The sequence below is a fragment of the Sminthopsis crassicaudata genome, chromosome 5 (genome assembly GCF_048593235.1).
Source record: "Sminthopsis crassicaudata isolate SCR6 chromosome 5, ASM4859323v1, whole genome shotgun sequence".
Classification (NCBI taxonomy): domain Eukaryota; kingdom Metazoa; phylum Chordata; class Mammalia; order Dasyuromorphia; family Dasyuridae; genus Sminthopsis; species Sminthopsis crassicaudata.
In genome coordinates this window covers 80,021,649-80,049,098 of record NC_133621.1, presented here as the reverse complement: position 1 = coordinate 80,049,098, position 27,450 = coordinate 80,021,649, and the positions used below count along the sequence as shown (strand labels likewise).

Sequence of the window (27,450 nt, the reverse complement as noted above, 5' to 3'; positions counted from 1 at the left end):
TCTCTCTAATGTAATTATGAAGTTGGATTTATATTGTATAAAGAGAAATGAAGCACGTCTCATCCTTAAATTTTAAATGAGTACCAACAGGTTTTAGAAAAAAATTTGCCATAGCTTACATAATCATCTGGTGAGCATATTTAGTTTTTCTGAAGTCATAAAGCCTAGACTAAATACTTACTGAAGAAATAAAATAATATATTATTTTCTTGTGTATTAAATTCAGGACATTTGTGGTATCTAATAGCGTTTAATAATGTAACAGTAGTGTATTATCCCTGAATATTTAAACCAAGACAGTATGATAGAAAGTTTCAGAGTACATGTGGATTTAATAGTATTGTAACTTAATTTCAATAGTTTCAACCTTTCTAACAACATCCTACTAAAAACCAGGAATTATAACATTCTAACTAGGTGTACAGAAATGTGTAACTCTTTTTAGTGTGCATGGAGTTGTATGGCTGTAATAATAATAGGGCAGAGTTTTAGCTTAGAAAACTTTTTCTTTGTGAGAGGGGCTTACCTTCTAAATTACATTTTTTGAGAGTATGGATTTAGATATTTATCAATGGCAGAAATAGTTTCTTGTTTTTATTGCCATAAAATTATTTTCAATAATATTACTTCCACAAAATGGGTAGAAATAGGTTATGACATACATCTGTAGCATATCTGCTAACCACATTAACATTCAAATATTACTCAATACTTACATTTTTAAGTTTCTTAGTAATAATGCCATTAATAAATTTTTTAGAAAATGAGCATTCATAAAACAAATACTGTATATTTGCAAAGCTCTGTGGGAAATATATAAGCATTTATTAAGTGCCTACTATGTGTTAATCACTATATTAGTTGCTAGGGATACAAAAGCAAAAATGAAATAATCCCTGACCACGAGGAGCTTATATTCTATCAAATGGCACAAGTAAGGCTCCCATGGGATGTTTTTTTTGTTTGTTTGGTTGGTTGGGGTTTTTTTTTTTTTTTTTTTTTTTGGTTTGGTTTTTTAAACTATTATCTCCATACAGATGACTTGAAAATAAACATATCTAGCCCTGGTTTCTCTCCAGAGCTTCAGTCTGATATCACCTATTGAATATTGAATATCCAAATAAAGCTAGAAATAAGTTAAAAATAATCTAGAGAGCTTCCCAATACAGAAAGACATAAGCAAAGATGCTCATTATATCGCTTATTTAATATTGTACTAGAAATGTTAGTTTTAGCAATAAGAGAAAAAAGCAATTAAAGAAATTAGAATAAACAGTAAAGAAACAAAACTATCACTCTCTGCAGATGATATGATGGTATGCTTAGAAAATCCCAGAGAATTAATTAAAAACTAGTTGAAATTATTAACTTTAGCAAAGTTGCTAAATAAAAAATAAATCCATATAAATTATCAACATTTCTACATATTACAAAGTCCAGCAACAAGATAGAAAAAAATATTACATTTACATGTAACATATTATACTTTATGTAATATGTTACATTTGATGTAATAAATTACATATATTAAAAAGCTTGGGAGTCTGTCTGCCAAGACAAACCCAAGAATTATCAGCAAAAGACTGATGCTAAGTGAAAAGAGTAGAGATGAAAAGACCCAAGTTCATCAGAATTGATCATTACATAATTTTGTTGCCCTTGTGTACAATGTTCTCCTGGCTCTACTCACTTTTTACACAAATAAAATCATATCTAAACAATTGGAAGAATATTAATTGCTCATGAGTAGGCCAGCCAATATAATAAAAATGACAATTCTGTCTAAATGAATCTATTTATTTGGTACCATATCAATCAAAAAAATTTTTTAATTGTTTTAGAGAGCTAGAAAAAAAATAACAAAATTCAACTGGAAGAATAAAAGCTCAAGGTTATCAAGAGAATCAATGGGGGGGGGGGGAAATGCAAATGAAGGTAGTTTAGCCCTTCCAAATGTCAAATTGGATTATAAAATGATAATTATCAAAACTATCTGATAATGGCTAAGCAATTAAGTGGTGGGTTAGTGGATTAAGGACAAATTAACATTATAGTAAATGGTCTTAGAAATGTAGTATGTGATAAACCCAAAGATACAAAATTTTGGAAAGAAAACTCATTATTTGACAAAAACTGCCAGAAAACAGTATGGCAGAAACTAGTTATAGACCATCTCACATCATATGTCAAGGTCAAAATGAATACATTTACACTTAAAAGTGATGCCACAAGCAAATTTAGAGAGTATAGAATAGTTTATCTATGGATTAGAGAAGAATTTAGGCCAAAAAAAGGTATAAAAAGCATTATAAAATATAAACTGGGTAATTTTAATTATATAAAATTAAAGATTTTGCACAAACAAAACCAATATAACTAAAATTGTAAAGCAGTAAACTGGGGGAACAACATTTTCAACAATTATCTCTGATAAAGGCCTCCTTTCTCAAATATTTAGAGAAATGAGTCAGATTTATAAGGATACAAGACATTTGATAAATGATCAAGAGATATGAAGAGACTTTTTTTAGACAAAGAAATCAAAGCTATCTGTATTCATATGGAAAAATCCTCTTAATTGATCAAAGAAGTGCAAATTAAAACAATTCTGAGGTACCATCTCATACCTATCAGATGTGATCAATATGACCAAAGAAAGAAAGAAAGAAATGTTGGATGTTAGAAGTGATGCGAGGAAATTGGACTGTTGGTAGAGCTGTGAACTGATCTAACCATTCTAAAAAACAATTTGGAACTTTATCCAAAGAGGTATAAAAATGTGTAAATTCTTTGATCCAGCAGTATGACTTCTAGGTCTATATCCCATAGATATCCATTAAAGGGGGAATAGACTATTTGTACAAAGATATTTATATCATATATATATATATTTTGTGATAGCTAAGAATTGAACATTGAAGGGATGCCCCTCAATTTGGGGTTTGGCTAAACAAGCTGTGATACATGATTATAAAGGAATATTATTGTACTATAAACAATGATAAGCAGGATGATTTCAGAAGAACTTGGAAACTCTTACATGAACTAATGCATAGTAAAGTAAACAGAACAGGTGAACATTATATACACAATAAAAGCAATATTGTTCAATGAAGAACTGTGAATTACAGCAATGATCCAAGATAATCTCAAAGAACTAATGATGAAGCATACTATCCACCTTCAGAAAAAGAACTAATGTTGACTAAATACAGACTGAAGTATACTAGTTTTCACTTTCTTTTTTTTTTTCTTTTATTCAAATTTTCTTGTCCAAAATGACTAATATGGAATGTTTTACATAATTCACATATATAACCTATATCTGATTATTTACAATCTCAGGGATAGAATATGGAATTTAAAATTTTAAATAAAAATATTTTAAAATTGAGGGGGAAAGACATCATAGAGGGTTTAACAAATCAAAAATAATTTGCATTTTATCTTAGAGAATAATACTAAGCTCAGGATGGACATATTTGAATATGTACTTTAGGAATATCACTCTGACAGTTCTGTGGAGAATTGATTGGAATGAGGAGAAACTTGAGTTTGGGAGACTAATTAGGAAGTCATTGTAGTAATCCAAAAGAGGTGATGGATGGCTAGGCTGGGGTAATGATAATAATATGAGTTAAGGAAGAGGAAGAAAACAGATGCAAAAATGTGGAAATAGAAATGAAAATTCTCAGGCAGTTGATTGGATATATAGGATGAGGAGAAGTGAGGATTCAGGCATGACTCTGAAGTTGTAAACCTGAAATACTGGAAGGATAGGGGTGCTCTTACCAGAAATAGAGACCTAACAAACTTACCCAAAGAGTGAATGTAGAGAGAAAGAAGAGGGCCTCCGATAAACTTAGAGTATACTTAGAGCAGAATTTTGATGATGATCCATCAAAGGAATGGTCAAATGGACAGGAAGAATCAGGAGAGAAAAGTGTCATGAAAGCCTTGAAAGGGGAGATTATTCAGGAGAGAAAGAGTGGTCAGCACTCATAATTTCATAAATTATAGAAAAGGCAAATAGATGTGTCATTTGAGCCTAGGAGGAATAGTTTCATTTGAATAGAGATTGAAATGCAGGCAGCAAGATTTTAAGAAATAAGTTGGAAGTGGAGGTAGAGCTTTCTAAAGAGTTTTGCTACTTGTAAGTAGAAAGACATAAGATATATCTTTTGAGAAGATAAAGCCGAGTGAGGGTTTTGTAAGGATGGTGGAGAATTGGATATGTTTGTAGATAGACTGTAATGAACCAGCAAATAAGGAGAAATTAAAGATTAACAAAAGAGGATGAATATGGAGAATGATATTCTAGAGAATATAGAAAGGATGAGATTTAGTGATAAAGGGGTTGAACAAAGAAGTAGTCACTATTTTAGAGGTTTGCATGTTTTCACAGCATTCCTAAAACTCCAGATCTATAACACCCAAAGCGTTTGTTCCACATATTCTAGGGAGGTTTGGGGTTTAAGGTGTACTCAGATAAATAACTGTAATACAAAGTTGAATGAGGCAAGTATTGTAGGAGAAATTTAAAATCCTGGGGAAAGAGAATTTGCTTCCAACTGACTTAAGAATGGCTTCAGAGTAGAGCTTCTGTTTGAACTAAGCCTTAAAAACCAGGTAAATAGTGGTTAGCTGGCATTATCATTCACAGAGTCATGAGTCATACTAACCTTTTAAAAAAAAAAAAGAAAGGATTTACATGAGATTATTCAGTTCACTTAACAGAAATCATTTTATCCACTTAAATGTCAATAATTTTTTTAAATTATAAAATGAAATAAAAATAAGTGTTAGCATTTATTTAGCACTTTAATATTTGCAATGTGGTGTACATATTATTTTATCTTCTTAAAAGCCCAAGAGGTAGGTACTATTATTATCTCATTTTGCAGATGAAAATACTGTGGCTGAGAAGAAAGGAAATGACCTCCCCAGGATTATATAGCTAGGAGGAGTGTGAGACAGAATGCAAACTCTGATTTCCTTGATTCCATGTCCAGTACTCTTACCCACTGTGTCATCTAAAGTTTTTAAAAGTCACATATAGTTTCTTAAGTCTTCAAAAATCAATCCTAAAACCCTTTAAAATCATAATGGCAGCAAACTAAAACTCCATAAATTCTTGTTACTAATGTTGAACAAAAGAATGGAGAACACGGCAGATCTTTTAAATATCATGCTATCACAAGTGACTATTTCTTTAAAATGCTCTACCTAATATGAATAGTATACATATTTTAATATCACAGTTGTTAACACCTATTGAAACTACAATTTTATGTTTTCAGAACTTCATATAAATGTGATATTGAAACAATTCAGTCCAATAAGAACCTTTGTTATTTTTTTAAAGAAGAGTCTGTAATTTGATATTGTAGTTTATTTTTTTTTTTTATTTTCCACTTGGATAGATATATTTAATAATCTGATTTGAAAGAATGAATAAAAATATTTTAAATTCAAAAATCTCTCATACTTATTGTCATTTTCATTTGGGGAGGAGAGAAAAATTGTAAGCCCATCAATAAAAGAAATGCTGCATATTTGGCCCACCTCCCTATTTGTGGAAATGTTAAATGAGATGAGATGAGATGAGTAAACGTAGAATAAATGTGATTCTAAATGCCCCTGGAATTTATGAATACCATGCAAAGATATTACAAATTGTGAAAAATCACAGGCAGCTTTGTTTTTAATCCCAATCTCTACTGATTTATGGCTGTAGTGCTGAACACCAAAGGATCAAAGTTTGAAATTTTACTCTCAGAAAAGGTGCTGACTCTGTTGAAGAATAGCTGAAGATGGGCAACATTCAGATCACCCTGGATTAGGTCCTTATAGGGAAATGTGTTGACAATATGCTGTGGGTAGACTATATAAGTATTTGAAGAGGGATAGAAGTTGACAACAAGATCTTTGTGGATGATGAATTCATTTCTCTGTGAAGGAAGAAAATAATGGTGTCCCTGTAACAAAGGTGAAGGATAGAGATACTTTAGGCAACAAGTGACAAGAGTCACTATAGACTCTCCTGCTATATCTGAAAATAGTATTAAAGATCTCCAGTTTTTAATAAAACAAGATATAGACATGGATATTTTCCTCTTTTATACCAAAGGTAATTGATGTCTATGAAGCCAGAAAGGAGAAATGGAAAGGGATATCAAGTTCATCTGCAGAACTGAGAATCATGAAGGTGCCTAAAGATCTGATTAGCTTCTAGAAACTATTGATGGCTTTATAGTAGCTTCGGAGGTGGAGAGATGGGAAAGGGACCTGGAGGTGGGGAATAATAGGTAGTGACATCCCTGCAGAAAAGTTTTTGAAGATGAAGAATGAACCCTATAATCAAATCAGGTTACCTGTTTGTAAAGGGCTGAAACTCTGAATAGGTGCACTTGAATCAGACAACCAAGCACTGAAGGCTAATCACCTATTCGAAATAAGACAATGACTTTATTAGCCTATGTTTGGAATTGCTCTTCTCACAGTTTATGCTGGCTCAGTGTTTGGGGTTAAGAGAATTGTAGTTAAGGATTAAGGGGTGGGGTGAAAGAGGTGAGAGAATTTCACTTTGTGGCAGGATGAGGATAAGGGAGATTGGTGGTGAGCTTGTGGCAGTTTTATCCATCTCCTTCACTTCTCCTCCTGAGGTACCATCTTATACCTATCAGATGTGATAAATATGACCAAAGAAAGAGAAAAAGAAATGTTGGATGTTGGAAGTGATGAGGACTTTTACTAATCCTGACTCAGGCTATTCCTGAGGCCTCCAAGGAGCTAGCCTGGATTTCACACCTGTTATTTGTGCTCCTCAAATGCTAAAGGACATGGATTAAGAAGCTAGACCCCACACAAGTCAAGTGTAGTGGTGTAACCAATATGTTTCTAGATGGAGCTGATTGAATTTTGCTGTCTGAGGATATTGCTGAAGGAAGATACCCAGCATAAACTGTGCAAATGCTACACTTGATTGCCTGAGAGGCAGAAGTCTCTGACTTTCACTTGCAGATTTTTAAGAGGCTTCTTCACTCTCACAACCAAGGATCTCACTTTCGGTGCTGCTATGGGTTCCTTAAAGCCTTCCTTCAAGTATTACAATTGAGCCAGACTTGGTATTCACCAGGGAGATAGATACAATTCTTGGGTCCCTGTCATTAATATTATGTATAGTGACTAAGGTGTATGCCAGGCTTATCCTGTGTGGCATCTTTCCTTTGGTGTGTAGGGAGTTTAACCATAATTCAACCTACAGATGTGAACTTCAGGGTTAACTTTGACATGGAAGTTAGCAAAGTTTTTGGCTTCTTCAAGAAAGATCATGTGGTCAGTTTACAAATGTCATCCAGATGTGCTTCCAGTTCCATATGGGCAGTTGGAGACTTTCTTGTAACTCTAGCATTTTCCCTTCTCTACCCCTACATGTATCCGTTACACCACCCAATTGGTGATTTTAGACTGCTAGTACCAGAAAAGAAAGATTAAAGTCTTTTTTTAAAGGGAAAAAGTGACCAAAAATATTAAAAACAAGTCTGGTTTGTCTTACTGTGCTTTATTTCATAATAGCAGAATGCCTCATGCATGGTACTTTCAGCTGTCCCTCACTGATAAAAAATATACTTTTTGTTCCTTAAAAATAGCTCTTCTGGTATTAGTAATAGTCTAGGTCTAGTTAATGTTTTAGTTGTAACTTCATTTTATTTTCTTTTTCCAATTACCATTTTCATTTGACAAGTAAATATTCAGAGAGAAAATGTCATAAATTGATATCATGGATTTTTAGTTAAAATGGAGAAAATTGGTATTAAAAATCTACTCTTCTCATGGAAATTATGTCAATATTCATTCAATAAATATTATTGATATGGGAACTTCCTCCAATGGTGTTTTGCTCATGTCTCTTGTGAATACCTATACCAAGATTCCCATTGAACATGTTGAGAATTTCTCATGGATATTGTTAGAGGACATAGGTTCCCTGTCTCACTTTCTGACTGTTCCACCAAATATCATTGATAAATATATATGTTTGTATGTGTGTGTGTATACACCCCTTTGTATGCCTCAATTAATAATAATCAAAAGTTTATAAAACCAAAGTTATTTCTATTACATCTTTCAAGGAATATTGTTTGATTTTGATTTTTATAGAAGAAATTCCTTGTTGCGGGAAATCCGTTTTGCTGCAAATTAATGATATAATGATATATGTGATGGAATACTATAGTGCTTTAAGAAATTATAACCTTGTGATCTTAGAAAACATGAATAGACTTGCATGAAATATGAAGAGCAAAATGAGCAGAAGCAAGAGAATCAATTAATGAATCAAGCTATTTTAAAAATATATACAGTATACATTTTGTATTGTATACAGTATTGTATTGTATACAGTAATAATAATATTGTTTTAAGAACAACTTTGAATGAATAAGATATTTTGACCATTATAAATACCCATATTAAATACAAAAGATATATAAAGTTGATATCTAAATCAGAAAAAGAACCAATAAATAGAATTGTGTGTAGAATGATTTTGTATATACATACATGTAATCTATATTATCATATATGCTGTATTTAAAAGAAATAGCAAGCTGTACATAATAGATTTGCAGTTTTATATACAGTTATCTTTTTATTATACCATGTTATAGGAATGTTTGTTTTATTCCATAAATCAAAAATAAAATAATTTACTTAAAAATTAATGAGTCAAGGGGCAAGCTAGGTGGTGCAGTGGATAGAGCACCAGTCTTGAATTCAGGAGGACCTGAGTTCAAATTTAACTTAACTTATTTAATTATTTAAAATTATTTATTTAATTTAACTTAACACTTCCTAGCTGTGTGACCCTGGGCAAGTCACTTAACCCCAGCCTCAAAAAAAAAAAAAAATTAATGAGTCAAGATATTTCAAAAACTAATTAATCTAAATGAATGTGTTAGATTACTTCTAGATTTAAATTGTCCATATTCAATAGAATATTAAAAACATTAGAAGTGAATTATATAAATTTTAGGCTTGAGAACTTTTAAAAAGTAGAATCCCTTTTTTTTTCCCTCTCCTTGGATGAGTCAATTATATTTAGCTGAAATTACAATAGAATGGTCCCATTGATTTTGAACTTGCCTTACTAGTTTTCCAATTTTGGGCAAGACTTATCAAGTTTTCACAGATATGAATGACTATGTCTAAATGGGCCATAATACAACCTTTTTAATCTCTCAAAACCCTCTACCCTTGATCTCACACCCCTCCCCCCATACATATATCCTTACCCTTTGGAGATTTCTAATTGTACCTTCAAATTATTTTATAGGGCCTGGATTCCTTCTGAAAATATACAAGATATTACCGTTAATATTCATCGATTACATGTGAAACGCAGTATGGGTTGGAAAAAAGCATGTGATGAGCTGGAATTACATCAACGCTTCCTACGTGAGGGAAGATTTTGGAAGTCTAAGAATGAGGACCGAGGTGAAGAAGAAGCAGAATCCAGCATCTCCTCTACTAGTAATGAACAGGTAAGTCCGATTCTCATCATAAAGTACAAGTCATTGTTCAGTGTGAAAATATTTGAGAGTAATATTTTTTGCTTCATCAGGAACAGAGCCTGGATTGTATTTTTTCCATTTTTTAACCAATTTCTTAGCAAATTGTTTTGTAACAACAAACAGTAGCACACATTGCCCACCTCTCTGCTTTTGCCTCACTCCTTTTCCCCCAAACCAAAAGGCTTAACGTGTGATCCTTCCAGGGAGGAGGAAATAGATTACTTCCTTTAGGGATATGAGTTATTATTTTTTTTTTCTGATCTTTCAGATGTAAACACATGCTGTTCCAAGAAAGGTAATTTACTCAGCTGTGTCAAGTGCCCTAAGAGTACTAAGGCAAAAGCAAGCAGTTTTTTTCTTTCATCTCTAGGTCAGTATTTGCAGCCAAGATGAAGTACTTCACAATGTTGAAATAATGGGCTATTACTTTTATATGTTCACAGCTGAAGATCACTCAGGAACCAAGAGCAAAGAAAGGCCGACGTAATCAAAGTGTGGAACCCAAAAAAGAAGTAAGTTACCCTGACCTCCTAGAGTCCAAATGGCAGTTGATCCAGAAAATCTTTTTAAAGGCATATACAAGATGATTCATCCTGTGGATATTTGTGTAAGGCAGTTGTCATTATTATATTAATTAAGTTATAGTTATATTAATCAAGTGTGAATGTTGTCTCATCCATTTTTACATTTTGTACCTTTGCTAGAAACAAAGAAAAAGTGGTATCACAAGTAAAAGTTTCCACTTGAGTTTTTAATCACTAACTCCTATAAAAGAAAGTCTTTTACCATTCCATTTTGCTCAGAAAGTCTATTTTACTATTCTGAAACAAATAATGAAAGTAACATGAATTAATTGACATTTTAAAAACCATTACTTTTTCAGAATGATAATCTTTTCATGGTGAAATTCATATATTATTTAATTCAAGTTCTAGAGCTGAGCATATAGTCCAGATACATATTCAGTGAGAAGTGGTTAGGAATTTTTGCAAATTAACTAATAAATTTGATTAAGACAAATGATTTTTAAAATCAGTTATTACTATGTAGAATAGTTTTATATTTAAATATTTAACTTTATTAGTATTTAGCTTTAAATTATATGATCTATAAAGTTAATTTCTAAGTTTATCTCTGAGAAACCCAGCAATCAAGATCCCCTTTAGATAACTAGTTCTTTAATTGTATTAATTATAACAGGTTTTTATTAAAAGTCTATTACTAAACTTACAAGTTAACATGGTTCATTCTTTGTTCTTATGTCTGTGGTGCCTTATTGTGGCTGCAGATAATGTTTAGCAATTTTTTTGCCCTCCAGGAACCAGAACCTGAAACTGAAGCTGTAAGTTCAAGTCAGGAAATTCCCACAATGCCTCAGCCAATAGAAAAGGTTTCAGTCTCAACTCAGACCAAGAAGTTAAGTGCCTCTTCTCCAAGAATGCTGCATCGGAGCACACAGACCACTAATGATGGAGTGTGTCAAAACATGTGCCATGACAAATACACCAAAATCTTTAATGATTTCAAAGATCGAATGAAATCTGACCACAAACGAGAAACTGAAAGGGTTGTACGAGAAGCACTGGAGAAGGTAATCCTGTCTTTGATGTCTGAATGGGGAAGTTTGTTTTCAGAAAATGTTGGCTAGTAGATGAATACCATTTCCTGTGGTGGTTGAACTGTTTATATATATCCACCATTTGGGCCACAGATTTAAACCTATGCATATCACTAACTTAGGACTTAACTAATATCTTTATACTCCTAATTTCTTCTTACATATTTATAAGATAAAGAAGATGGCATTATTTAGGTAACAAGCAGGTATCTGTTTGCCAAGTTGTGTTGATCTTAACTAATATGTTTGGGATTTGATTTTTCTAATTAGCTGCGTACTGAAATGGAGGAAGAAAAAAGACAAGCTGTAAATAAAGCTGTGGCCAATATGCAGAGTGAGATGGACAGGAAATGTAAACAGGTAAAGGAAAAATGTAAAGAAGAATTTGTAGAAGAGATTAAGAAGCTAGCAACACAGCACAAGCAACTGATTTCCCAGACCAAGAAGAAGCAATGGGTAAATGTTAATTATAATATTTTTCATCTTTTTATCTCATCTATTTTTCATATTTAATATTGGCTCATGTCTTGGCTAACAATGGCTTTGCCATGGTGCATTTGGGAATTGCAGTGCTGATTTTTTCCACAAACTTCCTTTGTCAATCATTTGTTTAAAAATAAGTTTAATTATTTTAAAATTGTACTTCTTACAACCTCTCACTCTACCACTTAGTATTTGTGTTGGTTAGTGTCTCCTTGTTTTATATTGATTAGTCTTGTCTCCTTAGCTAAATGCTAAACTCTTTGATGACAGTAATGATATTATATGCTTCTTCTGTATCCCTTATTGTGTTGGATATACAGTAGACTCTCATTAACTTCTTATTGTGTAAGAAAACACAGTTTGCCTGCAACTTCCAAATTTTTATTGCCTTATTTAAGTTTACTTCATTTCATGAAGTTTTGTTGTCACTTTCTTTAATTCATCTTACTCACTTTCAGCTTCTATAATCTAAGGGGAATATTTTAAAACATTTTATACAATCTTTATGAAAAGTGAATATTGAAAATTAGTTTAAAGGAAAGATTTGACAAGCAGATAAAGGAAGCCTACCAAGACACAGCTGTGAAGACAGGTTAGTGAAAAAACTGAGGGGTGGGGGATGAGCAAAGAGAGCAAGATGGGGATGAAGAGGCAGGCAGGATGCTTGGAAGCTGTGCTGTCATAACAGTTCTGACTTCTTGCAGGGATGGGGGTAAGAGAGAATGGACCCAGTAATCTTAAATGCTGATGACATTCAACAGGCTAATCAGAAGAAGATCCCCTACAGTAACTGAAGAATCAGGGAAAAGGAAGGCTTGATGAAAAGAAAGAAAGAAGACTGATGTTCTTCACTGATTGGTAGTAAGATATCCAGGAAAGATGCTAGACAAATATTAAAGGAGAGAACTTGAGTAGATGTATGTCAGATACTTGGACATAATTGTTGAAATAAGATAAGTACTCCAAATGAAGTACAGTGAGACACTCTTTGAGAAGAAAGATAAAATAGGGGAGATATTTTCTGAAGGATTCTCTCTGACATACAGAAGGATATTTGGGAGAAAAGAGCCTAAGATACTCCAACAGTAGTTACTATAAGAAAGTATTGGAACTGGGGCAGCAGAGTATGATCACTTAGATTTTATAAGTGAAAGGTTAATGGAAAATTTCAAAAGAAAATTTTGTTGAAAGAGAAAACTAACCAAAATCAAGATAAAAAGGAGAATGTTGGGCTTATAAATAGCCAAATATAATCAACAGGTCCAGGAATTTAAGAAGTATACCGAAACCCACTCTAATGATATGCTTGGAGTCTATGCTATGTGAAGTATCTTCTTTATAGATGTTTTAATATTTAAAAGTTCAATTCTCTTGGGAGAATTAGGTTGACCTGCCTTCTATGCTATAACATGTCACACTATAGTGAGGCTCTGGTGTATATGGAGAGATAGGATTTGGATGGGTTCACATTATTTATACATAAATGGTACATATGATTACTAAGTACTATTATTGTAATAAACACTTAAATGGAGGATGTAGTTATCATCAAACTTTTGACATGGACAAAAGTATAAAAGCAGATCCGTAATAAATTAGAGGAGTATAAATTGATTCATTAAAACAGTATATACTAAGTGTTTATGCTTTGGCTTGTACTAGTCTATTTTCTAACAGGCCAGGCAAATTGGCAATAGGCAAATTAGAAACTGGTCCCCACGGAGTAAAAAAAAAGTCTAACCTTTTCAGATTTAAAAAATTAGTTCAAAAGTGATTAAATTATTTAGTATTATACTTTTAAAGTCAATAATACAATAGTAAAATTAATAAGTCAATAATAAAAATAATAATTTTAATTGAATGAATTTATTGTCATTTAGAAACACTTAGTTTACATTAGGATGTTGTTTTTACCTCAGTGAAAGTATTTGTTTTTTTAAATAAACCTCACTTTTCAAAGCCTTTACTTAATTAAACTTTTTTCTATGCTTGGGCAGCTGTCATTCACTACTGGGTTTATTTCTACATGCGTGGCTTAGCATTTCTTACTACTGTTCTTCTTTTCTTTTTCATATAAATAAAAAGCAAAGAAATACACCAGAAGGTCAGATTTTGGTATTTCAGTTAGGTGTATCACACAATTTAAAGCTACATGAAGAGATTATAACCAAGGCTTGAAGGAGATACTTAATGAAGAAAAAACAGGAATTCTCCAAGTATCTATCTTACCCTCTTAAATAATATACTTCCTTCCCATCTAATTCAACCTCAGTTCCCTGAATTGTGAATCCCCAGATGTGAACCTGTTAGAGACCTGGCTAATGTGCCATATGTAATCAACCTAAACAGTTCTTATGTTGCTTTTCAGTTAGTGTTTCTAATGACTTCCAAAAGTTTATGAAATCCAGGAATATGGATCTCCAGAAAATATTTGTTCAGAAACTGTTACAAGTTACTTCCTTGTACATGGGTTTTAGGGAAAACAAAGGAGATTACTAACATTTAATTTTTGTAGCTTCTTTATATAAACAGTTATCTTTCTTTATTCTTATAATTGGGGAAATACTACATTTTAGATTTTGAGTACCCAATAAGTGTAATCAATATTGTCTGACAGGGTCCTGTTTTACTAAGCAAATAAAATGTAAAGGCACCTTGTCTTCAGAAAAATGTTCAATTCCTGAAATTTAAATGGCACTTGAACTTTCACTTATTATCCTGTCATCATCAGAAGAGTCGTTATCTGTTCATGATCTTGAAAACTTTCTTTTGGCAGTTTTGCCATATGCCCCTTTGTTCTTCATTTTCTTTTTGTTAGTATATTTTTGTGTTACATTCATCTTATTATTCGGGTTGTTTTTTTTTAAACTAATTAAAATTTTTTAAAACTATTTTTCAGTCCTGTGTGGGTAACTGGATATACAAGTTCTCCAAGATAAATTTGGACACCAAAAAATATTTCCCCCCAAAAAATCCCTTGATCAAACCTCTAGTTTTACAGAAGAGAAAACCAAGATTTAAAGATAAACACTGACTAGCTAAAGTTTCACATGAATTAGAGAAAGTAACAAAGCTGGAATTTTGACCTAAACCCCACTACACAAGCACATCTTTTCAGTAGAATGAACTTTCATTTGTCAGAATATTATCAAAAATATGCAGAATACAGTACTTAGTTTTCTAAATTTAGAACTAGAGATAGTTTTCTTTTATTTGTATTTTGGGTAAAAATTATCATTATCTAATAAACCATGTCCAGTCATGTAAATAAATTGCTGCTTTACATAAAGTGATGACAAATTGGATAGTTTGGGAAACATGAAGTTTTATCAAGTCCAAAGATATCACTTTATAGGTATTGACTTGAAGATACTAATGGATTAAGTTCTTTGATGGAGTTGTTCCATTTAAAAAATTATAAAATATAAATAGAAGTTATAAAGCTAACATTTTTATTAGCATCTACTTTGTGCCTAATGAAGTATTTTGGAAAAGGAGGAATATAAAAGATCTGTTCCTTGTCTTTTAGTGGAGATAAAGAGTTAACAAAATATGTTCTATCTTTATCTCACCAGAAAAGAGTTGTTTAGAGAGAACTTGAGTTCATGAGGGGAGAACTCCTTGAAAGGGGTAAATTTTTTAAATTAAATTTTATTTTTTCCATTTATGAGCCACATTTGGAATGATGTAAAAGATGTGGAATGGTAGGAAAAAGAGGATAGTTCAATTACAGAAAAATATAAGTAAAACAAAAAAGAGGCTAATGGAAGAGCTGTTAATACATATGATGAGGTCACCTCCGGGCTTTTATATTGATAGTACATCTTTAATACTAGATAAATTAAGGTTAAGATGGCAAACGTGCGCTACGACAAGGAAATAAAAGAATCGAAGTGAAGTTAAAGAAAAATTATGCTAGCATTTGGGAAAATAAGAGTAACTAGAAGTAAGATCAAAGAGTAACTGTTCACATAATGGCATAAGAATTAGAGGTCATATAATTATTCCTATTAGAAATGTAGAACACAAAATAACTAAATAACTAATTATGGTTTTCCTGAGGATCTTTTTTTTTTTTTTTTTTAACATTCTTCATTCAAAAAAGAAAATTAACATTTTTTGCTCTGTCATTATCGGTTGTTGACCTTTGGTATTCAGGAAAATGCAAAGATGTAATAGGGGATGGATAAACAAAATTATCAGCTTACTACAAGGATAAATGGCGATCATTGACAAAAAGATCTTTATTTCAAAATTTTGCAGGTAAGTCCATGAAGTAGTGCCCAGATTTGAATTAGTAAAGCAGGGTTTGACTTAGAATAACAAGGAACTTCCTAATCATTGGAGCTGTCCCTGGAAGGAAATGGGCTGCTTCTTAAAATATAAATTCCCTCTCACCAAAGATTCAAGTGGAAATAGGGTACTGTGGAAAGAATTCATGTTTCAGAAGCAAATTGGACAAGATGATTTCTTAAGACCCTTCCAACTTTCAGATTCTGTGAGATTGGTTCAGACACAGCAAGTGTTCAAGTATTAATGATGGTACTAGTTTAACTTGTAAGAAGGTTAGAAGGAAACTTTTAAAGTTTCTTGCTTAGTTTATAGTTTCAAAAATGTTTAGTGATCTGTTGTTTTCACTAGTGTTATTTTTGCTTCATAGCTTAAAGAAAAGAGGGATGAGATTTAATCTCTTCCTTGACTAGATAATTTTGGAAGCATTGATCATTAGGATCTTTGGCTCATGACTCTAGAAGCTAAAAAACATCTTGGGAGCATCATTTCTATTCCCTTCATTTTATAGATAAGGAAGATAAGGTCATGAGAAGGAAATGATTTGCCTAATACTAAGTACTAAGAGGTACTTTAAGAGGTCAAGTAGAAACCTAATTCAGGTTCTGTGTCTACTAGGTCAGTTCTTTCCACTGCCTCATATAGCAGCCGCCTTCGCCTGAAGCTCAAACTGATTTGTTAATTTGACTATACTTTATCTCATTAAAAGCAGAAAAAGGGCATATTCAACATAAAAGCCAAACTAAAATTTGTAAGGAAGAAATTTCGTTTCTCAGGCTCCATGTCCCAGCTGCAATAATCATGCATCCCGGCTTGTTCTCCCTAGTGCTACAACTGTGAAGAGGAAGCCATGTACCATTGCTGTTGGAATACGTCCTATTGCTCGATCAAGTGTCAGCAGGAACACTGGCATGCTGAACATAAACGCACCTGTCGCCGAAAAAGATGAAAACTGTATTCCTTCTCCTCTAGAGAGAGAGAGACAGACAGAAAGAGAGAGAAAGAGAGAGAATCACCCCGATGATTGCTATTCTCAGACAAAGCGGTTTTTGTTTCCAAGAAGCCAAAATTGTTTAGAATTTGCTTCCCATTTTGCACCAGCCTTTAAACACTTTTCGTGAAGAAATTTTGCACAGTAGTTTAAATCTTCTGTTCATGCTCCTCCAGATTTTGTCAGTAAGTAAGATTAACATCAGTGGAGGGTATTTTAAGGGTTATTTTAAATGAATTTTAATTGAGGATTTGTTGCATTTTCAGCAAATTTTAAAACATTTTTAGGTTTTACAGAGATTTTAACCTTTAAACAACAGATCTTTAAAAAAAAACAGGTGAATACAAGTGAGTTTAACAAAGAAACATTTAAAATAGATCTGAATGTAAGAAATATAGAACTGTTTCAGAAATAAAACATACTACCTTGATGTAACATTTATTTCTTAACCTTGTTGAGCTGGTTTTGTTCAGCTTAATTTACTGTTTAAAGGCATTATCTATTGGTTATGCCAGTGGGTATATGATTGAATTTAGGGAACAGGGTTGACACAGCAGGTGCTAGTCCTGCATATTTTTTCTTAAATATTTCCCAATTGTGTTTTTCATTATTTCTTTTCAATATATAACTTTTATAACAAATTATTAGCTTTGATCTTGTAGTTTAAAATTGCAGGGAACTGGGGTAATCTTTTACTGAGCTGGATCTTAGAGAAAAATGAATATTTAAATTTTAAAGTTTGCACATTTCATTCTTGTCCTAACACGAGTGCTTGTAACAAAACAAGGAAAAGCCAAAAACTACCTTTATTCATACGTGAAATTTTAGATGAGGCATACAAATTTCTTTAATGCTTCCCTTCCCTTCCCAAATATCATCTGACTGCCTATTATCTGGTGTTACCTAGTCCACTGTAAGTTAATACTCAAAGGAAAGAAAGCACTTAAGTGTCACAGAAGCCGTTATGTTTGTAGTAATGGGTCATTGCCTGTTAATGAGCTCCATCACTGTACACAGAATGAAGAATAATGCATGTTAATTTTCTTGTATTAAAGATGCCGTGATTTGTAAAAAGTCTGTATTTTGAGGAATGTCTGGATTAAGAAGCATTACCAATAGGAATGGATCGATAGTTGAATAATGTTTTTTTATACATAGATATATAAATCACATCCAGTAAAACTTACTTAAATTTTTTTCTTTCAAAATGTCTCATAATTTGTTTTTTCAAAGGCTGATTGATCTTAGACCAAGTCAAATTCCCTTTATCATCTAGCTATTTTTTGAAAAGTTAGAGGAATAATTTGTAAATATTTATTTAGATCTTTGATATTTATTAAAAGCAATTACACACAATGGAAGTGAAAGAATAAGGAGAAAAGCCTTTTTAAAAGTTTTCTCTGGGTTTTGTCAGGGTCACTCTAAATATAAAAATCTAACTGAATCTTCTGTGAAAAAAAAACAAAAAAAAACATCCAAGCCTAATGTTGTTGCAAATGGTGGTGACACAAGTTAATTGACCAGCAACTGCCAAATAATGCACAATATTTTGCAGAAACTACGTAGCAACCCCATTCAAAACAACATACTAAATTACACAGTGACTTGCATTATTTCTAGTGTCTGTGTAATTAATCCATGTTGCCATTTTGCTGTGGCACTGGTGAGGTCCAACATAGCTGAAGAAAATTAATCTTGTTCAGTTATTTTAAAAATTCCCAAACTTCGATCCACCCCTATGAAAGCAAGTTATTGTGGAAATATTTTTGGTGTAAAATCATTCCAGAGTATGTACTATTTAACTGATAGCTGCATGAAAGTAAGATTCGTGTTACTTTGGCTTTTTTGTCTCTGTTGACACGGTTGCACATTTCCAAGTTACTACAGCGTGAAAACTGTGTGTTTAAAAAAAAAAAAACAAAAAAACAAAAAAAGACATTGTGGCCTGGTTTTGTATAAGTTTTAGGTAAAATTACAATTGATTGTTTTAGGAATCATTATTAAAATTAATTTTCTGCAAATCATAAAGCTATATTACGGTGTTGAGCTTAGCCACTATGCACATTGTAATTATTCATTGTGGCTGTCCAGTTCTATGATGCATTCTGGCATTTTGTAAGCTGCTCTGACTAGCAATATATAGAGTCATTTAATGTGTTAACATTGGTTAATAAATGTATTTAAAATAATCACTGGCTTAATAAAGTGTCAATCTAGTCCAGTCCCCTGCATCTAAATACAACTGCAGCTGAATGTTGATTCTGTATTATGGGTCATTCATTGGCAACCATTTTCCTTATAAAAGAATAATTTTATTAAAGTAATTCTCCTACAAACTACATTTATTTAAATTGAAATTTCATTCATGATTTTTTTTAAGTTGTGTTTTGTACTATGGTTAACAAGAGAGATGTGATATCCATTTGAGAAACTTGATAAATTTAATGCATTGCCACATTTGGATTTTTCCAGCTTTTTCAGGAAAACTAACTGTATTTGGTCAATAAAACTGTCTATAATCTAAGAAAGTTGGTCTGGTTTCTGCATCATGCAAAACTGGGCAAACGGTTAGCAAGAAATTCAGCTTAATACTTTTTTTTCCCTCAGTGTTTCTTTAATTTACCACTCAATGTTCTATTGAGTAAGGCACAACAGATTTGAATCACCTGCCATGTGACCTTACTTTAAATCACTGGAATAGAATATTGTTATTTCAACTAGAAAACAGAAATGCTTATTGTTCTAGGAATTGTACTGTCATTGAAATTTGCTAACAAGTATATATGGGATATATTCACATGTATGTATTTGCGTCATTTCTTGGGTCATACCCTTTCCTCTTCTTCACCCTGCTACTCTCATCCACAGGTGGAGGAGATCCCATTGATCCCAAAGGGAACTCCAGCTGCAGGACATGTCCAGAGAGGAAGGAAAATCCTCATTGTAATCACTTCCAACATTCAATGTTTGATCATTTCTGTGTATTATCTTTGGATCTCTATATAGTGTGTGTCACAAAAAAAAAAAAAAAAAAAAAAAAAAAAAAAAAGAAAGAAAAAAAAGAAAAAGAAAGAAAACATCAAAAAGCAAGAATTCATTTCTTTGTAAATTGAATATAAAACAAGACTATCTTGGATTTTTACTGTATTAAGCATTTGTTATTCCATTTTAAGAAATAATGTTCTGATAGTATCTTTATTTGCTTTTATGCTGTACATATGTTCCACTGGAAACATGTCAGACATGATGACTAGTGGATTCCATCTTTTTCTTAATCTAGTGGTGCTCCTACTTTCAGCTTACCAATTCCAAATGTTGGTAGTTTCAGTGTCAGACTTCCCAGCATTAAAAGTAGTTTTCCTGGTCCTTATCTGCTGCTCTGTGCATGTTTCTTGTCCTGTAAGCATACATCTCTGAAAGACAAAAATAGTTTAGTTCTGAATACTGGTTTTTCAGATTATCAGAGGAAATGAGGTTGCAACATTGTTAATAAAAATCATTTAAATTACCCTCTTACAACTTTGTCAGTCAAGTAGCATTTATTAAGTTGGTACTATATGCTAGGCACTGTTAAGCACTGGGGAGACAAAGAATAACAAAAATAGTCATTAAACTAAGCACATTTTTCTTAGTGATAATTACTAACCACAAACACATATTCTGAGTCCTGAGCTTATGCAGGAGCCTGGCGCTCTAAAATAGCAGTTTACCAAATTAAGGAATTTTCTTAAACTTTGGTAAGTTCACCTTATTTGATCAAATATGGCTGAAATGTGAACTCTTTCATTTCCATGCTACAAAAGCAGGAAAAGGTAATAGAAATGAGACAAAAAAATTTGTAAAGGATTTTTTGGGGACCTGAAATTTTACTTAATAACTAAAACCAAGCTAATACTATGCCTTCAATGGATGTCCTGCTTGATAATTTTTTTATCAGTATAGAAAATCTCAACTTAAGGAGGGCTGGTGGCAATGGAGTTATTTTTACATAAAAACAGGTGCTTATGAAAGTTCTTACATAGGCAAACAATCTATTTTCAATGTGATCCATAATGCTAATTAGCTTATTATTGCATTTTTTAAAGAGATAATACAAATTCAATTCAAAATGACCATTTTTCCAGGGAGCTTATATTCTATAAAGACAAAGTAATTTCTAGAGTAATAATGATAACATTTTGCTAATAATAGAAGTTCCAGAGGACACATAGAACAAATAGGGGAGACGGGAATAGAACTATCCCACTGATTAGCCTGAAGGAAAAGGAAGTGGTGCTTAGAAATAGGGGGTTTTGTTTGGGCAGCTTATAACTGAATCACAAGAATGCTAATTGGAGCTGTCAGTAGATTCCTATATCCTTTATAATATCAAAGATAACATTGATTTAAATCTCAATCCTTGAGAGGAATGTAGAACATTAGAGAAGAGGACCAGTGTAGAATGTTCAATGGCAGACTAGATTTCTAGATCAGTCTTCTCTGGTGATCAGAGTAGGGGTCACTGAGGTCCTAGAATCAGATTGTTGACCAATTTATTCACCCTCATTAGTATTGTCCAGGATTGCCATGTAAAACAGCTCTTGTTCAAATGATTGACAATTCCTTCCTAATGAATGTTTTCACCATATATTCTGTGACCTTAAAGTATGTGGTTGAAACAACATGACATCATGTTGCTAAATAGAAAGTACTTTATTTAGAGCTCAGTAGCTTATTCATTCAACCAGAATAAATTGCAAAGCATCATGTTTGGTTTTGAGAGATGTGCAATGATAGGAATCCTTGCTATGAAGAAACTTAAGACTCTAATAGGGGAAATAAGACAAGTGTACAAATCTAGATCCTGTGGATATTCAGAGGAGGGAGGGGAGAAAGAGGATGTTTCATGAAAGAGGTGGTTTTGAAATGTCCTCTTTATTAGATTCCATTTTTTTTAATGGAAAAGAATGGAAATATATGTAATTTGGGGAAGTAGAAAGGGAGGAGATACACAGCCACAGCCAAAAGTATTTAGTAAGAACTATCTTATGTCCCATGGTATGTGTTTAGGTTGTGAAGAGAGAAACCTGGAAAGCCAAAAGTTGGACTTTGATGAAGGACCTTAAATGTTAGACTGAGGTATGAACTTGATTTACTAGGTAGTTAGGAAACTTGAGTAAAGTGATATTACCCAAACTGTTTTGAGATTAATTTGTGAGGAGTTACTGAACAAGAGAGAGACTAGGCTTCTATTCTATTTATCTGACATAATGACAGTTGCATTAGAAAGGGAAAGGATGGGATGGAAATGAGAAATATTTCTAAAGTAGGATTCATTGAAATTGGTAAAAAGTGGGAGAAAGGAGTCATAGGAAAAGGAGAATCTAGAATTAAAGGTAAGTTAATTGAAGTTTTCATTCATGTTTGACACAGAAAGGATAAAGGAGAAAAATGGAAACAGCATGGTTTACTGGAATGGCTAAAAGGGAATCTCCTAGCTCTGGCATTAAATACATATATGATATTCAACAAATCATTTAATATATTTGAGTACTGGTTTCCTCTTTAGTAAAATGAGGTTCAGCCAAATGATCTTTAAAGGCCCCTTCGATTCTGATTTTCACTCAATGAGTTTGAGATGCTAGTTGGTAATATAGCAACATCCAGTTGGTAATATCCAACAGCATTAGAAATTAGTAACTTGAGCTCAGGGGTAAAGTTTGGATATAAAGATTCAGAAATCATTTGAATAGTGGTGATAATTGCAGCTGTGAGGGCAAAGAAGATCACAAAATGTGTTGGTATAATGAGAATTTCAAGCAATCTTTCCTTTTTTCAAAAACATTTAATCTTTCTCTAGCCATTGATTTCTTTCAATGTGCCTCAATCTTTAAGAAAAGTCCTGTCCATGCTCTCCTTAGTTTTATGACCTAATTTGAAAAAGTTATCTAATGCTTTTAGTTGATTAGCACCAGCTCTCCAAAACCCCGTGATTCCCCTCTTACCATTTTAGTGAAAATGAGCTTTCAAAACCATCAATGACTTTTTCATTACCAAACCTAACACCTTTTTTCTCAATCCACAATCTTCTTGTATTTATTTTTTGAATAGCATTTGACCCTGCATCCTTTTTGAAAAAGAAAGGAGAACTGCAGCATCTTAGAGAATATTTAATCTAACTCTAAGCGAACATCCCTTCTGCAATAATAATAATAATAATAAAAGCCCAGTCATGGTTTCATCTAGCCTTTGGACACCTTTGAAGGGAGATAGCTACCATCTTTCACAGCAGCTGCCTACTCTTTTAGACAGGTTGACTCATTTGAAAGTTTGCTTCATTACTGCATTCTGTTCCTTTTCCTGTCCTCAGGGACCAAGCAAAATAAATCCTTCAAATATTAAAGAATTATCATGCACATGTATACACATAAACACATACACACACACACACACACACACACACACACACACACACACACACACACACACACACACACACACACACCCACCAATCTTCTCCAAGCTAAGCATTCCTAGTTCTTTTTGTCATGACCTAGAGACTTCTCACGATGCTAGTTAACCTCCTCTGAATGTTCTCCAGTTTATTAGTGTCTCCCAAAAAATGTACCCAGCATTGGGATTAATAAATTAGAAACTGACTTTTTTTGGGAAAAAAAAGCTTTATGTTATTACATAATTTTCATAGTTTAGCATGCAATCCCCTTTTCTTTTTCTTCTTTGTGTGGGGAAATGTCTGTGTTCTTGGTGTGTTGTCAGATTCTTACCAATAAAAAGTAAAGATGTTGTGAAGACCAAGTTAGCACCCTGGCTACCTTAGAATCAGCCGGAGTCAGGATAAGCAAAAGTCCTTGGTCTTTATTCTTAGTCTTTAGGAGTAGAAGTGAAGGGGATGGACACAGTATCTCCATGACCTCCCTTCTCCTCCTCTACTGCCAAAGTGACTCTGGCTTGTTTTACTCCACCCCCTAATTCCTCCCACAATTCTCTATATACACCAAAAGATTGAACCAGGGCAGAATAGTGGGAAGGGCCATTTTCTAAGCCTATGCTAATAGAGTATTAGCCAATCGGTAATTAGCCTTAAGTGCTCTATTGTCCAACCCCAGTGCGTAAACTCAAGAGTTTCAGCCCTTTACAAGATGTTTAAACTGAACTCAGGACTCCAGATGTGGGCTAATCAAGACAGGGAACAACAATGTTATCATCTTCCTGATCCTGGACACTTTTTATTCAATCATTTCAGTCATGTCTGATTCCTCTCCTGACTACATTTTGGATTTTTTAGGCAAAAATACTGGAGTGGTTTGCCATTTCCTTTTCTAACTCATTTTACAGATGAGGAAACTGAGGCAAATAGAGTGAAGTGACTTGCCCAGCATCACACAGCTGGTAAGTGTCAAGAGTTTGAACTCAGGAATATGAATATTCCTTACTCTATCCACTTCACTGCCTAAGTCCTAGATGCTTGACCCCTTTAAAAAATGCAATTGATTTAGCTTTCTACCCTATCATTGTTGACTCATCTGAAGTCACGGTTCACTAAAACCTTCAACTTTTCTTCAGATAAAGTGTCAGATTCCCTTACCTTATACATCTTTTATTGCAAAGTTGATTTTTTAAAGTATTAACTTGATGTGTAATTCATTTATAAAAATTTAACCCATTTTACTCTATTGAGATAAGAACTGTTTTTGAATCTTGACTATCATCTACTTTTATCTATTTCTTTTACCTTTGTGTACTCTTTAAATCTGATGTATCATCTATGCCTTTATCTAAATCATTATTTTACAATTTTTAAAATTGTTGACCAAGCAGAGATACCTGGACCACTTCATTAAGGTCTTCTTTCAAAAATTACACTGTGTCATTAATGACTGTATTTGGGGGCTATCCATTCAGTCAGCTGTAAATCTACTACTTAGCTGTAATAGTCTCTAGTCCATATCTCTCCCATTTTGGCCAAAAGAATAATATGAAAGAATTAATCGAATATATTGTTAAGCTACATGAAATATCTGTACCATTCTTTTGTTCTACCAGTCTAGCGACCTTTTAGAAATAGGAAATAAGGTTATTCTGGCATTACCTAAGATATATAGCAATGTGAATCTTAGGGAATTATCTAGTCCATCTCCTTTATTTTACCAAAGATAAGGGAAAAGAGACCTGTGGGAATATACCTTGCTCCAGGCTACAACCAGCACATGGTAGAGAGAAGTTTTGAACCCAAGTCCCCTATCATTAGAGATGATAATAATGCTACAATAGCATACTACTGCCTGTTCTTAATGAAACCAAAATGGATCTTTGTGATCACTGAAGCATGTTGAAGATATTCACTAATTTTCTCCTTATTCATTGACAGCAGCTCATCAATTATGCCCATCCATTCTACCTAGAATGTAGTTCTATATAGACTCAGGTGAAGTTCATGTGAGTGGGCTTTTCACTTGAATTCCTCAAGAGCAGCAAAGTATTTTCATGATCTTAATATTTATATTAGATACCAGTTCTCTATTATCTATTTTTGTTTTGCCTTTTTAATCCAAAGACCATTTTCCTTTGCAGAATAAATAGAAGCATGCAGATGTGCCTGTTTTTTCTCCATCCTTAGTTATCATCATGTCCTTCACTTTAAACAATGGTCCTTTTTATTCTCTTTCTCCTTTAGTGCAATTTTATAACGATAAAACAACAGAAAAACTTACCTGACCAATCTCGATTCATTCTGAGTTTTAGTGTTTCTGATATTTTTTTCACAAGGTATTCTATTGCTGAGAAAAACAATTCACAGCTGATCATCTTATATTTTTACTATTACTTTGTACACAGTACATTTCATTTTGCATGAGGTCATGAAGTCATAGGTTTTTCTGAAAGTATCTTGCTCATAATTTCATATAGTGTTCTATCAGAATCACATACCTTAATTTATTAGGCCATTCCCCAGTTGATGGATATCCCCCCATTTTCAGTTCTTTGCCCTGAGAAAAGATCTATAAATATTTTTGTATGCATAGGTCATTTTTTTTTCCTTTTTTTAAACGATATCTTTTTGAATACATGCCTTGTAGTGGTATTGTTAGGTCAAAGGGTTATGTATGGTCTTACAGCCCTTTGGGCATAGTGAATCAGTTCACAATTCCACCAACAATGCATTAATGTCTCATTTTTCCCATAGTCCCTCCAACATTTGTCATTTTATTTTTCTGTCCTATTAGCCTATTGGCTACCTCAGAATTGTTTTTATTTGCATTTCTCCAATCAATAGTGAGGTTTTTTTTTTTTTTTAATATGGCTTTAAATAGCTTGATTACTTAATCTGAAAAGTGTTCATATATTATCAATTGGGAAATAGCACTTCTTTTTTAAAAAAAGTTGACACAGTTCCCTATATACTTGAGAAATGAGACCCTTATCAGAAAAATTTGTTTCAAAATTCTTTTCTCAATGACTATTGCTAGCTGTATCTCACCTCATTTATTCTATTCTCTTTCACCCTATCCTTCAAAAGCATTTTGCTTCTGACTACCCAATCCCCTAATATGTCATCCTTTTGTCACCCTTCTTTCTCATATCCCCTTTGCCTCCTATTTTCCTGTAGGGTAAAGTAGGTTTCTATAACCACATGAGTGTATATGTTACTCCCTTTTTAAGCCAATTATAATGAGAGTAAGATTCACCCGCTTTTCCCCTTCTTTTCCTTCCCTTTGACTGTAAAAACTTTTTCTTACCTCCTTTATGGCAGATAATTTACACAATTCCAACTCTCCTTTTCCCTTTCAGGAAATTCTTACCCTTTAATTTGACTTTTTTTAGATAGTATCCTTTCATACTCAACTTATACCTATGTGCTCTATCTATAGATAACTGCCCTAACTACCATAATACTTTGAAAGTGCCTATGAATTATAAGTAAAATTCTCCTATATAGAAATGTAAATGAATTAACTTGATTTCTCTTTCCATATTTCCCCCTTATGCTTCTCTTGAATCCTGTAGTTAAAAGTCAGAATTTCCATTCAGTTCTGATTTTTTTTTTTTGTCATGAATGCTTGGAAGTTGTCAATATAATTGAATATGCATCTTTTCCCCTGAAAGATATTTTCAGTTTTGTTGGTTAGGTGATTCTAGGTTGTAATCCCAGTTCCTTTGCTCTATGGAATATCATTTAAAATCCCTTGCTTTTTCTTGACGTGGCCATAATATTCCTGGGAATTTTCATCATGGGATTTCTTTCAGAAGATCCATGGATTCTTTCAATTTCTGTTTTATCCTTTGATTTTAGAATATCAGGGCAGTTTTCTTTGACAACTTCTTGAAAATGATGTTTAGGCTTTTTGAAACAAACAAACAAACAGATAAAAATATTATGGCTTTCAGCTATGTAGCTCACAAACTTTATAGAGAGATCAGCAGAAGTAATGGAAGACTTCAATTTTCTTTTTTTTTTTTTTTTTTTTTTTTTTTTTTTTTTTTTTTTTAAGACT

At 32.8% G+C, this 27,450-nt stretch overlaps 1 protein-coding gene across 11 annotated transcripts in view; it reads left to right on the top strand.

The window, feature by feature from the left end:
• The window catches only part of ZMYND11 (zinc finger MYND-type containing 11), a 148,634-nt gene extending 128,161 nt beyond the window's left edge, over positions 1-20,473 (top strand). For 8 of the 11 annotated variants that reach the window (XM_074267286.1, XM_074267285.1, XM_074267282.1 and 5 more), the window contains 5 exons: positions 9,338-9,545; positions 10,019-10,087; positions 10,894-11,166; positions 11,464-11,649; positions 16,793-20,473. In XM_074267286.1, coding sequence (XP_074123387.1) covers positions 9,338-9,545; positions 10,019-10,087; positions 10,894-11,166; positions 11,464-11,649; positions 16,793-16,915 — 859 coding nt within the window. In that variant the 3' untranslated portion in view covers positions 16,916-20,473. The other 3 variants (XR_012482238.1, XM_074267287.1, XM_074267289.1) reach the window with 3 other exon arrangements.
• Positions 20,474-27,450: the final 6,977 nt, after the last annotated feature.